The sequence below is a fragment of the Colobus angolensis genome, unplaced genomic scaffold, assembly GCF_000951035.1.
Source record: "Colobus angolensis palliatus isolate OR3802 unplaced genomic scaffold, Cang.pa_1.0 Scaffold269, whole genome shotgun sequence".
Taxonomy (NCBI): Eukaryota; Metazoa; Chordata; class Mammalia; order Primates; family Cercopithecidae; genus Colobus; species Colobus angolensis.
The window spans coordinates 1,483,542-1,499,373 of record NW_012115921.1 but is presented as its reverse complement, the minus strand read 5'-3'; the positions used below and the strand labels follow the sequence as shown (position 1 = coordinate 1,499,373).

Genomic DNA, 15,832 nt, shown 5'->3' with positions numbered 1-15,832 from the left:
CAGGATGGTCTCGATCTCCTGACCTTGTGATCCGCCCGTCTCAGCCTCCCAAAGTGCTGGGATTACAGGCTTGAGCCACCGGGCCCGGCTCTGTTAAGTTTTAATAAAAGATGTTTAATTAATAACTTTTTTGGTGTGTTGATTATCCTAAAAGTGCTTTATGAGAATCTGATAAGGATTTGTTTAAAGCTCATTTTTTTTGGAGCTTATCTATATTAATATAATTTCAAGACTTCAACATTTTTAGAGTCGCCGTTGATTATGTTACGCTGCATTTGTAAGAAATGGTACTGCCCTGAGTATACTCATGGTAAAGGCAGTTGAGAATTACAGTTTTATCTTATTTGAATTTAGTGCCTTTAAAATCTCTTTCAGACTGGTCATGGCGGCTCACATCTATAATCCTAGCACTTTGGGAACCCAAGGCAGGTAGATCACTTGAGCCCAGGAGTTCAAGACCAGCCTGGGAAATATGATGAAACCCCATCTCTACAAAAACCCCATCTCAGCTCACTGCAACCTCCACCTCCCAGGTTCCAATTTTTCTACAAAAAACTACAAAAAATAGCTGGGTATGGTGGTGCACACCTGTAGTCCCAGCTACTACAGCTACTAGAGAGGCTGAGGTGGGAGGATCTTTTGAGCCTGGGAAGTTGAGGCTGCAGTAAGCCACGATCATGCCACTGCACTCCAGCCTGGGTGACAAAGCCAGACCCTGTCTAAAAAAAAAAAAAAAAAAACTGTTTCAAAATAGGCTTGTGTACTGCTACTGAAATAATTGCTGGTCCTTACAGTAAAGGACTAAAAAATGAAAGAGGAAAAAGTGTGTAATCCATGTCCCAAGTGTCTTCATGCAGAGTATATAAGGAGCTTGTGATTCAGTGTGTGGCTTCTGCTTACGCACTCACAAAACCACACACATTTTGTTCATGATTTCCCATAGGTAGACAGTAGCTGTTCGTTAAATGAGCAGATAGACATCATGAAATCCAACAGTGATCCCTGTGCACCCTCAAAGAACTCCTGATTTTTGCTTCATAGCCACAACTTACAGCCACTTAATAGGGAGAATTGAGGTTATAGCCAGTTACCTCAGCAGCAGTAACACAGTCCTATCTTGAAAAGGTCTTACACATGGCATGTAGTACACAGAGACTCTTCAAGGCAAAATCACAACCACCTGGCTTCTAACTACACAGGCACTACATTTTGTGGTATTCGTGATACCTATTCCAGCTCTAGACCAAAAAGGAGATTAGCATGTATTAAGCATATAATTTTTACCAAATGTCTTATATATCTGGTATACATCCCTAAGAACTGAACCAACTTTTGTTGTGTAACTGTTATATAACCTTAGTAATCATCTTCAGTGTCCAACATTTCAGAAGAGACTCAGCTTATTAAATTGCTTCAAAAGAAAACTTATCAGAAACTTTAGTTCTATTCACAGAAAACAGATGAACTCAATTCCAAAGAATAAAATGGGCCAAAAAATGTTTATTGAAAATGGTACCTACTTTTTCTTGGAAAATTATGAATTTTTTAAAATTTGAAACATCCTTAACTTTTAGAGGTGAGAGAAGTAGTTCTGGAAAGACTAACTGAAATTTGGCAGTGTAAATTATCTTTAGAATTTGAAAAGCAAGTTTTTTTTAGAGGTTTCAAGGCAGAATATTACTTTGGGAAACAAAATCATAAAGTGAGGGGAAAACAGAAGTGCTAATTGGCAGTTAATTTGGCATTTAATTTATTTTGATTTACTTTCAGTTCTTTTGAAAGACAATTTGATGTTGTAAAAAGAGCAGGGGTTTTGCAACTAAACAAACTTAAATATATACGAAGTGCCTTCTAAATGCCTGCAGAGTTCATTTTCCTTCCCTCTGTTGTTAATCACCTCTTAAGTTTACTCTTACTCTGAAACCCAGCAGGAAGTCCCTGAAAGGAAGGCGGTTTGATTTGTGTTTATCTTTCCCTGCGCAAATTTGGTTACCAGAAAATGCCCTTGAAGCCCAGGACAGTCTTCTAGAGCCAGACAGCAGCTTTGTGAGCCAGACAGCAGCTTTGGTGGGGAGGTAATGGGCTGGAATGAGCAGTAGGAAAAGTGCGGTTCTCCTGAGTCCCTAATTCATGCTATATCCTCATTCTGTGTGTAAGGCCAAGCTGTAGGTTCACTCACATATCAATTGCTGTCTCTTAAAAAGAGTACCCTAAAGCCAAGTAGAAGAAATGTTAAATTATCTGGAGTTTTATGTTTACATTGTGATGGATTTTATTATATGCCCTAATTGTAATAATATTCACTAAATCTACAGTGCCTCCTTTTCCTGTATTTTCTATTTGATATAATAACAGCTTTGATTTTTAGCTGTTACTAAAATACCCATTTTGATAAAGTGACTAAGACTCTCAAGGATCCAACAGCAAGCCCACAGTCGCCAGTTAAAAAGGAATAAGTTGCCGATTGCTAAGCCGGTACTACCGTAAGATATTCTTTAGAGAAATCCTTTGATCACATCTATGATTAACTGTGGCCTCTGTGACCTTATGAACTGTTATAATTCTGCCAGCCCCATGGTGATATATTTTGTGTATTCTCACAGAAACTTGCCCCTGGAGTCAGCCAGTTTGCTTACACATGTGTACAAGACCACCCCATTTGGACAAATCAGCAGTTTTGGGAGACAACCTTTTACAATGCAGTGCAGGAACAGGTTCGCTCCCTTTATCTCTCAGCCAAGGAAGACAATCATGCCCCGCATCTGAAGCAAAAGGTAAGAGAGAAGAAAAGAACGCTAATTGTGTGGGATTAGGATTCTGCCTTTAAGGAAAGCAGACGTTCCCAGGGCAAAAAAAAGCTCTAGCTACTTCCTACCAGTGTATTTGGGTTTTATTTAGGAAGCCCTGTGATATCTTTCTTCTGTTGTTTTCAGACATTATGTTTTTCCATAATAACTTCTTTTTTTTTTTTTTTTTTTTTGAGAGGGAGTCTCGCTCTGTCACCCAGGCTGGAGTGCAGTGGCCGGACCCCGGCTAGTTTTTTGTGTTTTTTAGTAGAGACGGGGTTTCACCGTGTTAGCCCGGATGGTCTCGATCTCCTGACCTCGTGATCCGCCCGTCTCGGCCTCCCAAAGTGCTGGGATTACAGGCTTGAGCCACTACGCCTGGCCTTCGGATTGTTTTAATATACTTTAATAAATAAGAATTTCCTGGAAATGATTATAGGAAGTTGAATAGAAAGAACAAACGTAAAATAACAGGCATACTTCTCTATGCAGCTAACTTTCCTGGAGGAATGTCAAATTAACATTAATTGACTCCAAAATAAATGTAAAATTTAGTAGTTCTATTTTTTTTTTTTTGAGACGGAGTCTTGCTCTGTCACCCAGGCTGGAGTGCAGTGGCCGGATCTCAGCTCACTGCAAGGTCCGCCTCCCGGGTTTATGCCATTCTCCTGCCTCAGCCTCCGGAGTAGCTGGGACTACAGGCGGCCGCCACCTCGCCCGGCTAGTTTTTTGTATTTTTAGTAGAGATGGGGTTTCACGGTGTTGCCAGGATGGTCTCGATCTCCTGACCTCGTGATCCGCCCGTCTCGGCCTCCCAAAGTGCTGGGATTACAGGCTTGAGCCACCACACCCGGCCTAGGAGTTCTATTTTTAAAAAATGCCAGTAATAAATCTAGGTCTTCTTCTAGGAATATTCTATATGTTTCTCTCTGTTTCATCAGCGTAAAATATTTTTATGAAAAATATCAGAAAATATTTTAAGATCAAGGAAATTGTTTTTAATTTGAAAGAGTAGTTTTAAATACTCTGAAAGTTTAAAATATCATTTACTAGCTCTCTGGTTTGGGTCAAGTCATGTTACTTCACTGTGCCTTATTTCCTCACTGGTAAAATGAATATGATTATTATGAGATTTTAGTGTCTAATATATAAAGTGCATTGAAGAGTACCTGGCATGCAGTAATAATAAGTGTTAGAAATTATCCTCATGAATTGAATTTAAAGCAGCCTTAAAGGCTGATTATCATTATACTTCAGAAATTTATTGGGCTTTGGGGGTGCTTTCGATAATTTTTTAAGCAGCTATAATGGTAATATTGACACATCTCGAAAGAATTCATAGAGCAAACACATGTCACTGCTTCTTTGCCAGCCATTCTAAAGAAGTCTATCCCGGAGCCAGCCCTAGGTTAGGTACAAGTGAGACCATAGACATACCAGCTCTTCACAAGCTATAAGGTGCTTTGGTGCTGCTTCCTGAGGTTTGTCACATAGTTCCACTCAAAGCCTGTTGGATCTGGGAAAGAAGACTAGGTTTTGTTTTGTGGTTGTTATGTTTTGTTTATGTTTTCATTTTTGCTGATGTAAGCATTTAATAGAATAGTTATTTAAAACATCTATGTTTTTTAAGCTCACCTGAAGTGATGGTTCTCTTTTGGATTGTGTTGCTTTATTTTTTAGGATAAGCTTCCTGATAACCAATATCAGGAGAAGACAGCAATGGACCTGGCAGCTGAGCAACTACGCCTTTGGCCTACCCTGAGCAAGTTAACTCAGCAAGAGCTAGTGCAACATGAGGAAAGCACTGTCTTTAGTCAGGCCATTCACTTTGCAAACCTCATGGTGAACCTGCTAGTTCCACTCGACACAAGTAAAAACAAGCTCCTAAGAACATCAGCACCAGGTGACTGGGAGAGCGGAAGCAACAGCATTGTCACAAACAGGTACCAAAATGTGAACACACAGACCCTCCTCCTACTCTTCTTGGGACCAGTCTTGGCTTGACAGATAATATTAAACATTTTGAGCAAATACTGCTGTACATATTTCAAAAGTTAACCATGTTTTCCTCACCTTTGGACTTGTTCAGCTTTTCTCTCTAAAAGATTCACTTCATCCTACTATTCTTAACCACTTCCCACACTCTCTTCTTTTTTTATGACCTAATTTTTCCAAATATCTCACCCATTACTGATCCAGCCCTTTAGTTACTGTCTGCCAAAGCAATTTACAGAAATAATTCCAGAGAAATTAGTGAGCACCTTCTTGCAAAAGTGAGTTTGTTTCTCAGCCCTCCTTTTCCTCAACCTTATAGTCATATCCACAACCATGCCTTCCGTGTCTCTACCCTCCAGTGAGTTCTCATACCACTGAAACTAAAACCCAAATGGGTTGCAGTTTATTCAGAGAGTGATAAATCCTGGCAAGAGAAGGGTTCATAGGACAGTTTGGTCCTTACATACCGAAGAATATGCTTGTTGCTGAGAAAAATACTCTTACTTTGCCTACCAGGAAACATGTTCCTCAGTTGCCAAGTTGCCAAAGATAGCCATATTACTTGGTCTCTATGTAATAATTAACTTGGGAGGACAGGTTGCCTTAGAAGGCCCAGGTAGTCCATAATAAATGAGAGAATCCTCTTTTGCTTTATTTTCTGTGGTTCCTGGGTTCCTTTTGGGAGAGTGACAAAAGGTATTCCTTACAGAAACAAATCTGGGTCCAAAGGATAATGCCTGACAGTAGTTTCCAAATGTAGACAAGTAGAACATTGTGTTTTATCACCATGACTTACCAAGGAGCCATGGAGTTAAGTGAGCCTTCTACTTGAGTAAACATCTCTTTGATAATATTTCAAGTGCTATGTAAATTGACTACTATAGAGTAGTCATTTGTTGCATTGGAGTACTGACCATGATTTCTTTCCTTGACTGTCTTAGTATTGCAGGAAGTGTAGCTGAGAGCTATGATACAGAGAGTGGGTTTGAAGATTCAGAGAATAATGACATTGCCAATTCTGTTGTGCGATTCATTACCCGATTTATTGACAAAGTTTGTACAGAGAGTGGAGTTACTCAGGATCACATCAAGAGCCTTCATTGCATGATACCAGGTAATCACTTTGCAGATATTAGAGAATCAGAATATTGGAGATTATTGAGTTTCAGCATAAAACCTGGCAATACATGTCTTCCATGTAGTTCAGTCATGCTATTTATTTTCTGATTAGTTTTTAAAATGTTTTTAAATTGTTGTAAAATACATATATAACATAAAACAATCTAAGTGTACAATTCAGCGGCATTAATTACATTTACAATGTTGTGCAGCCATCACTATTATCTATTTCTAAAACTATTACCCCAAACACTCTACCCATTAAGCAATAATTCCTGTTTCCCCATCCTGCAGCCCCTGGTAGCTTCTAATGTATTTTCTGTCTCTATAAAGTTGCCTGTCCTAGATATTTCACATAAGTGGACTTAGATGCTATTTGTACTTTCGGATTTGGTTTATTTCACTTAGCATAATGTTTTTAAGGTTCATACGTGTTGTGGCATGTATCAGAATTTCATTCCTTTTTATGGCTGAGTAATTTTCCATGGTATAGCTGTCCCACATTTTATCCATTCATCTGTTGATGGACATTTGAGTTGTTTCTCCCTCCCTTTTAGCTATTATAAATAATAATACATGAATATCCACATGTAAGTATCTGTTTGAGTCCTTACTTTCATTTCTTTGGGGTATGTATGTAGAAGTGGAATTGCTGGGTCATAATGGTAATTCTCTTTAACTTTTTTGAGGAACCACTAAATTTTAATTAACTTTTAATTCTAAAGTATCCAGAATTTGTTTTTATTCTGCTTGTCTGTGTTCTCTCATTTTGAATACTCTGACTCATCCTAGGAATTGTAGCTATGCACATTGAGACCCTGGAAGCAGTACATCGAGAAAGCAGAAGACTTCCACCTATTCAGAAGGTAATAATTCCAGACTACATGGTTTCAGGGTATAACCTCTCTTCTTAAAAACAAACGATAGACTGCTGTGTGCCAGGAAAGTGTGTTCACCTAACCTTTTACAGACACTAGCTCCAGTGTTAATGATATGTTAAACTTTCAGAGGAGTTTGTCATATAGAACCTTATAAAAAGGATACTGAAATAGGAACAGAATCTTTTCTTGGATTTAACAAAGGAGCGATAATAACCTCTCATTGAGTCTACTTTTATAGGCAGAGCATAAATTAGGAACATTTCTAACCTCTAAGCCCAACCCAAGATTTTATTTTGTGCCTATTTTCTCCCCCTCCCCCACCCCTAAAAAAGGATTTAAGGCAATTATCATAAAAGACCTAGGTTTCTGAATCTGACTATACATCCCAAACAGCTGGAAAGCCTATTAAAAATTCAGAGTCCTGGACCCAACCTCACCCTCCTGAATCGGAATACCCCATGACATGTCTGGGAATCTGTATTTTAACAAGGCTCTCAGATGACTACTTTGTAGTCTGGTGCCAGTAGACTATGGTCTACTGTTGCCTATATAACAGAACTTTATAATAGAACAAAAACAAATTGAGACCAGGAGCCATGGCTCACGCCTATAATCCCAACACTTTGGTAGTCCGAGGCAGGCAGATGACTTGAGCCAGGAGTTTGAGACCAGCCTGGGCAACATGATGAAACCCCATCTCTTCAAAAAATAATTTAAAAGTTAGCCAACCATGGTAGTGTTATCTGTAGTTCCAGATACTCAGGAGGCCAAGGTGGGAGGATCACTTGAGGCCAAGAGGTTGAGGCTGCAGTGAACTGAGATCATGTCATTGCACTCCAGTCTGGGTGACAGAGCAAGACCCAGTCTCATAAACAAATAAATAAATAAATAAGTAAATTCATTTCATTCATTCATTCATTCATTCGTTCGTTCGTTCATAGGAGCGAGCAGAAGCCAGATAGGTAGGAATATAATTCTAACAGAAACCTGAGACATAGTGATTATTATACTTTGGCTTTACATTTAGCTCTAAACTCACTAGAGCCAACAAAAAGAATACTGCTGATTAGTGTTTATTGCTTAGTAAAAAATAAGCATATTAGACATTCAGGAGAGATTTTTTTTCCTAGCCCTAAACTCTTCAGAGGAATGTATTATGTGGTTACTGAGTCAGAATTTCCTAAGTTGTGTAAATGTTCATTACATGGCCAAGAAGGACAGGTCTTGTTAAAAGCTCGTCCATATAATTTTTTTTTTTTCAAAAACAGAAATAATAATGTCCAAATAATTTCAAAAGTAATAATGTTCTTTGTATAAATTTGAGCATAAAAGAAATACACATTGTACAAAGTGAAAGTCCCTTGTAGTCCTCCCTATACTACCTCCACCTCCACCCTTAACTATGATACCATTGCCTTTAATAGTTTAGTTCACAGTCTTACAATTCCTTTTCTTTTTCCAGAAATGAGATTATAATGTACATACTGGTTTCTAACTTGCTTTTTAAACTTATCAATGTATTCTGGAATTTTTTTTTTTTTTGAGATGGAGTCTTGCTTTGTCGCCCAGGCTGGAGTGCAGTAGCATGATCTTGGCTCACTGCAACCTCCCCCCTCCAGGTTCAAGCAATTCTCCTACCTCAGCCTCATGAGTAGCTGGACAGGCGCCTGCCACCACACCCAGCTAATTTTTGTATTTTTAGTAGAGGCAGGGTTTCACCATGTTGGCCAGGCTGGTCTGGAACTCCTGACCTCAGGTGATCCACCTGCCTTGGCCTCCCAAAGTGGTGGGATTACAGGCGTGAGCCACCGCACCAGGCCTTCTGAATATTTTTCCATGTTAACACATATAGATCTATGTCATATTTTAAAGGTTACAGAATGTTTCATTGAATGAATATTTCAGATATTTGAGTTATTTCCCACTGATTTTACTTTTAGACAGTTCTGCAAAGAATCCTCCCACATTTGGATATATAAACTTCATTTCTGCCTCTTACCAAATCAGCTTTCTCATGTGACTGTCTGGCTTAAGATTTTTAGGTCTATAATTGAAAAGATCACCATGGTCTGAGTATTAGAAACTCCACGAAAGTTGTTTTTACAATACTTTCTCTAGCCAGGTATGGTGGCTCATGCCTGTAATCCTAACACTTTGGGAGGCTGGGGCAGGAGTATTGCTTGAGGCCAGGAGTTCGAGACCAGCCTGGGCAATGTAGCAGGATCCTGTCTGTACAAAAAAATTTAAAAATCAGCCAGGCATAGTGGTGCATGCCTATAGTCTCAGCTACTCCTGAGGCTGAGGTCAGAGGATCTTTTGATCCCAGGAGTTTGATGCTGCAGTGAATTATGATTGCACTACTGTGTTCTAGGCTGGGCAACAGAGCAAGACCCTGTCTCCAAAAATCAATCAATTTGTCAATCAGTCAATCATTCTTTTTCTGTTGTAAGCCCAAGATTCTTAGACCTGCTCTGCTGCCAGGGGAAGAAATTGTCTGTGAGGGTCTTCGAGTCTTGCTGGATCCTGATGGAAGAGAAGAAGCTACTGGAGGTCTTCTTGGAGGCCCTCAGCTCCTGCCAGCAGAAGGAGCCTTGTTCCTCACCACATACAGAATTCTCTTCAGGGGAACCCCCCATGATCAGTTAGGTATGACTCAATATGCCATCAGAACATGGATATCTGTGTGGTACATGAGGTTTCGATCCCATCTGTGCACAGTGATTTGCAGATCATTTTATTTTATTTTATTTTATTTTATTTTATTTTATTTTATTTTATTTATTTATTTATTTATTTTTTAAATTTTTTGAGACGGAGTCTTGCTCTGTCACCCAGGCTGGAGTGCAGTGGCTGGATCTCAGCTCACTGCAAGCTCCGCCTCCCGGGTTCACGCCATTCTCCTGCCTCAGCCTCCCGAGTAGCTGGGACTACAGGCGCCCGCCACCGCGCCCGGCTAGTTTTTGTATTTTTTAGTAGAGACGGGGTTTCACCATGTTAGCCAGGATGGTCTCGATCTCCTGACCTCGTGATCCGCCCGTCTCGGCCTCCCAAAATGCTGGGATTACAGGCTTGAGCCACCACGCCCGGCCTGCAGATCATTTTAAATCCAAAGTAAGCTTTTTGCCACACAGGTATTTTGGTGAAATACTTGAGTTGAACAGAGCTAATGATAATTTGGGTCATAGTTTTTTACTTGAAGAACAAAGGGTTGTCTTCTAAACAATAAATCAAGGGTTCATTTGCTGAAATGATCATAATTTCATGGGGCAGAGTATTATAACCTAGAGATATTCACTCTAACTGCTGAATATATTCCTTACTGGTTTGTCTCCACTTTCTGAGTCCTACAGTTAACTGTAAAACTAAGGTCTTGCAGATACTTGAACCTTTTTGTGGAAGGATATGCTGACCATCACAAGGTTGTCCAGCACCAATCCCACTTCCCTCTTATTCCATTCCAATTAACCCCACTTCCCTTTTGGCAGACAACTTCTCTTCTACTTGCCAAACTCCTATAACTTCTATTTCTATTTTCTACTATTCAGTACAGCCTTCTATATTAGAAAGGAATAGCATGCCCTACCAGGAGTAATCTACATTATCTTCTTAAAGTCACTATAGTCTGTATGTAAAATGCTCTTGTTGAGAGGAAAAGCACATAATTAAGACTTTTGGGCAAAACAGTAGGACTCCAAGTCAGAGCTCAGTGACTTGATTGAGTCACTTAACATTTTTGTACTTTGTTTTCCTCTTTTATAAAATTGGGAGATTGGGCTTTCTTTGGTGATAATTCAGTGGTTCTTAGCATTGACTACATATTTGAATTATCTGGAAATCTTTAAAAAAAAAATACCAGTTTCTGGGTCCAACCCTCAAACAATTGAATTAGAATCTGAAGCAGTAGAAAGGGGGAGACCCAGGCATCTGTGTATTTCTTTAGCCCCACAAGTGATTGTGATTGAGAACCATTGGGCTGAATGGTCACTAAAGTGCCTTTCTCCTCTGAAATTATGTATTTAGTAGCATTTGATGAGTATGCACTATGTACTACTCATTTGTTGGACAATTAAATTCAGATATATAAAATGTATTCTCTTTTAAATCTTAACAGTTGCATTACCCCAGGTTGAATAGAATCAAGATGATTTAGTATATCAGTCATAAAAGACTGCTTACCATATAATGTGCAACAAGTTCATAAAATTAAATAAGAAAAGATGAATTTGTAAGAATAGTTCTGCTTATTTTGAAAAAGTGAAAAGGAGAAAAAATGTCTTAGCCCACTCCTTCATATTGCTGTACACAAATTGTATTTGAAAGTAAACATACTTTTAAAAGAAACCATACAGTACTTACAATTTTTTATAGTAGGACTTTTGGGGGATTAATGGCCATAAACATACATTTTGGACACATAAACATGTGATACTTACGTGGTCATTTAAATTGTTGTAATTTATTTTAAAGTCATGCTTAGTGTGAAATCTCATATTCTCTGGCTTTTTCCTTTCAAATTTTGGATTAATTTCACTTAGGAAAATTATTTTTGTCATAGAAAATATTTTTATTTCCTTTTAAATTTCTAATTTAAAATTTCTCCTTTAATGACACATGTAAATATTATAATTTTACATGTTATATAAATGTAGGTGTTAAATACATCCTAGAACTTAAATCCTATGTACATCCTGACTTTGCTTAGCCTCTGGATATGAGCTTGATGTAAAAAGATAGTCAGAATTTTTCTAGATTACAGGTTGATAGATCCAGGGAATTAGGATTCTGATTATAATAAATGAAGAAATGTGTGGGCTGTTAAATAAGATGAACCTAGTTCACATCTCCCCACCTCCTCCCCATCCTGGCTTACTAGCTGGGAGGCCTTGTTCATTGCCACTCCTGTTATGTTCCTCTACCACTGCCTAAAATGCTCTTCCTTTCCCTTCTGCAAATCCAGATTCTACACTTCCTTTAAAGCTCATCTTCTCCCTCACTTCTCCCAGAAATCATTTTCTATCCATCTAGCATGCAGAGATCCTTCTCTGAAATATTTAAATCCCTGTAGTCTGTTCCCTCAAACGTAAGAGCTAACCACATATTATTATATTCTTCATGTGACTCTCCTCCCACGGGAAATTGGAAGCTCTTCAAGGGAGGTCTTGAGTGTGCTACCTTTTTCTAGACCCTCATCTTCATAACATCAGGTACTTGATAAATAATTATTTATACTTTCCCATGTTTGCTTTAATAAACTCCTAAAAATCTTGCGCCTAAGTCCAGGCTTGTTTTCCAAAGTCACACATATATAGTATAACACCTTTTACCATATATGGAAACAAACTTTAAAAACCTGTTCTCTTTTGCTTCATCCTTACATTAAATATCTTGGATGTCTTTTCAATACTTGAGGAGTACTTTTTCTTTTTTTGAACAAAACCTCCCTTTCTATAAAATTGCCTTGAACCAGGTGATCTTGTGTGGCACACAGTAGGTTGGGGAGATAGAAAGAATGAAGGCAGTCAGGCTGTGACAGTTTCTTCACTCTAGGAAAGGATTCTGTCTCAGGAGTGGCAAGTCGCTTGTCTCTAACTTCTCAGATTTCCAAGAATTCCAGTTCTTGCCTCATTCCTTCTGGTCAAGGATCCCTTCTATTGCCTCCTATGCTAATTGTGTGAAATGTAAGTCACTTGCCACTCGTGAGACATAATCCTTTCCTGGAGTGAAGGGCACTTTCTTTCACTGCATCCCTGGGCAGTGTCCTCTTCAAATTCATTTCTCCAGCAGTGACTGATGAAGTGAGCAGTAGATACTCTAGAAGTGAGCTATAAAGTGTTGTTGCTAAAGCTGTGTCCTGTCTGTTTACAGTGGGTGAGCAGACAGTTGTGCGGAGCTTTCCCATTGCCTCCATCACCAAGGAGAAGAAGATTACAATGCAGAACCAGCTACAGCAGAACATGCAAGAAGGACTGCAGATCACATCAGCATCTTTTCAGGTATTAAAAAAGGAAGCCATTGTTTTACTATTCAAAAATTTTCAAAAGTCAAATGATATTGTGGCCATTTTCTGTGGTCATGTGCTCAGAAGTTTCGAGGATAAGAATGGGGAAGGTCATAGGCTCTGAGAGGGTAATCATCAACTGAGTAAACTCATGAATGGTATTGGATTTAATCTCTGGAGCCCCTTAGTGAACTCAGAGTACCAACAGATACTCAATAATGGTGATCTTAGAAACTTAGACACATACAATTGGTTCTTATTCTCTCCCAAGTTATACCTCAGTACCTGTTTGATGAAGCCTTTAGATAAAAAGCAGTTGTCTTGGCATCTGTTTTGAAGGAAACGTCATGTGGCTGTTCTATGGAAAGGTAAAAAGTATAGCTAGGGCTAAAGTTCTATTGGTACTAGTCGCATTCCCCTGATAAAGCAAGAAGTTTTCCAGGGGTTTATGACTATATGAGAACTTTGTAGAATCACTAATGCAAACCAGACCCTGGAAGAAGGACCTTTTCTTAGTTTTTCCTTTTTTTAAATTCTCAGTTTGTAATATTTTGCTTTTCTTATTCTTCATCACTTTTCAGATTTCAGTTCTTGCCTCATACCTTCTAGTCAAGGATCTCTCCTATTGGCTTCTGTGCTAATTGTGTGAAATGTAAGGCTGCTGATCTTTAGGCTCCAGACCTCTCATCACCTGAAAGCATTGGCTGCCTAAGGATTTCCTCACTGTTCCACCTTCCAAAGAACTCCACACTTGAATATTGCCTAGCTGTACTGATTAGGATTCTAGTCAAATGGATTTTTTTCTTCCTACATTTGTTGTATCTGGATAGGAAGTGTCCTTATTAGGCCAAATTCTCTATCTGGAACCAACCAGTTGAGAAATGAGAAGGGCATGTTTCCTAGTACAATTCCCTATCCCATTGTAGAAGAATAATCTTAAAGAAACTGACTTGAAGATACATGATTTTCCTTGCCAACTAGCCATTTATGGCAAGTAAACCTTTTTGAGCCTTTTATTTTTAAAAATTTAAAAATTGTATTGCATGTTATCCAAAGTCCCTTCAACCTCCAGTCTTGCCATTTTGTGTTATTATATTCTGTTGTTTCGGGGAAAGTTGCCTGGAAATCCTCAATGCTTCTTTTGTGTTTAATCTCTTTTGCTTCTAGTTGATTAAGGTAGCGTTTGATGAAGAAGTCAGTCCAGAAGTGGTAGAGATCTTTAAGAAACAGCTGATGAAGTTCCGTTATCCTCAGTCCATTTTCAGCACCTTTGCTTTTGCTGCTGGACAGACTACCCCACAAATAATTTTACCAAAACAGAAGGAAAAGAACACTTCTTTTCGGTAAGAAGAAAGACAAGTCTGTTAATTTCAGCCCTCCCATAATTGATTGCAAAAGGAGTGACCTATCCTTTGTGTCCAGGTGTAAGCAATTGTTCTTTTCATTCACTATTCTGTTTCTGTCAAGCCCATGGGGCCAAGATCATAAAGTTATGGAACAGCAGCATTGATAAATGTAGCAAGTTTCAAACACTAAAAGCTATCAGAAGCTTTCACTGTCATGTCCATTGCTCATAATCCTTTTTTAGAATGTGAAATTCTATTTTCTCTTTTTTCCATATTGATCACTTTCTAAATGCTTTTGACCAATCCCTTCAGCTTTTATTAATATCCAGGCCCAGTGGACAGATTTGCTTTTATCTAGAAACAGGAGGCTTTATTTTCTGTTTTACGTAACTCTTTTGAACATTCCAAACTTACAGAAAATTCATAACAGTAGTACAAAGAATTTCTGTATATATTTTACCCAGATTCACCAGTAGTTTCTACTTTGGTCCATTTGTTTATCATTCTCTTTCTTATATATACATTTTTTTTTGAGCCATTTGAGTTAGATATAAGATGTCCCTTTATCCTTAAGTACATCACATAAATACATTAAGGAATGTATTTATCCTTAAATATATTTCCTAAGAACAAAGATATTATCTTTTTATTTTATTATTTTATTTTTTAAATTTATTTATTATACTTTAAGTTCTGGAATACATGTGCAGAACGCGCAGGTTTGTTACATAGGTATACATGTGCCATGGTGGTTTGCTGCACCCATCAACCCATCATCTAGGTTTTAAGCCCTGCATGCATTTAGGTATTTGTCCTAATGCCCTCTGTCCCCTTGCCCAACATTATCTTACATAAGCACAGTAATCAAAACTGGAAAATTTAATTAATATAAAATTTTTACCTAACCCAGAGTCTATATTCACATTGTGTTAATGATCCTTTTTTAGTTTAGTACCTAAACTTTTTTATTTCTGGTCCAGGATCTAATCCAGGATCAGGCATTGCATTTCGTTGTCATATTTCTTTAGTATGAACCCTTATTTTCTAGAAAGTTTTTAGAAATTTATGTTGAAAGTTTTAAACTTCAGTTATTACAAAATAATTGTTTTAAGTTATCTTCCATCAGTGATAAAATATAAGGGCTAAAATTTCATTCATTGTTAACCATGTAGAATGTGGGCATCTGCCAATACAAATTATAATACTAGGAAGAGCTTTGCAGACTTTGGAAAAGAGGCCCTTCCTTTTGCCTGAAAGAAGGGTAGATTGGGGATTATAGAAGATTTGAGGTTTCAGACATTATATTATTTCTCAATTGCACAGCTAGCCACCTGTATTACCTGGTAAGCAAAGGAGACCAGAAATATCCAGGAATGGTATGCTGAAGCATGATCAAGTTCCTAGGGATTTACAGCAGTGGGCCAAGCATCTTGTCTTAGCACCATAGGGTCGCGGAGGAGCCTGTGATGTTTGTTATCTCAGCCTTCAATGGAAGAGACAAAGCTTTGTGTGATATTTTACATTTACAAACTATCAGAAACATGTATATTTATATTAGTTTCAGAAATATATACCTGTATCAAGCCTGTTGTATTAGCTGCAACAGAGATATAGCAATTTAAAAATTTTAAGGCCGGGTGCGGTGGCTCAAGCCTGTAATCCCAGCACTTTGGGAGGCCGAGACGGGCGGATCACAAGGTCGGGAGA

General features: G+C 38.3%; 1 protein-coding gene across 1 annotated transcript in view; it reads left to right on the top strand.

The window, feature by feature from the left end:
• The window catches only part of SBF2 (SET binding factor 2), a 549,657-nt gene that overhangs the window by 466,006 nt on the left and 67,819 nt on the right, over nt 1-15,832 (top strand). Inside the window, exons 18-24 of the mRNA XM_011947619.1 lie at nt 2,604-2,774; nt 4,467-4,729; nt 5,723-5,895; nt 6,693-6,766; nt 9,232-9,427; nt 12,647-12,774; nt 13,947-14,122. Coding sequence (XP_011803009.1) covers nt 2,604-2,774; nt 4,467-4,729; nt 5,723-5,895; nt 6,693-6,766; nt 9,232-9,427; nt 12,647-12,774; nt 13,947-14,122 — 1,181 coding nt within the window. The remainder of the gene's footprint in view (nt 1-2,603; nt 2,775-4,466; nt 4,730-5,722; nt 5,896-6,692; nt 6,767-9,231; nt 9,428-12,646; nt 12,775-13,946; nt 14,123-15,832) is intronic.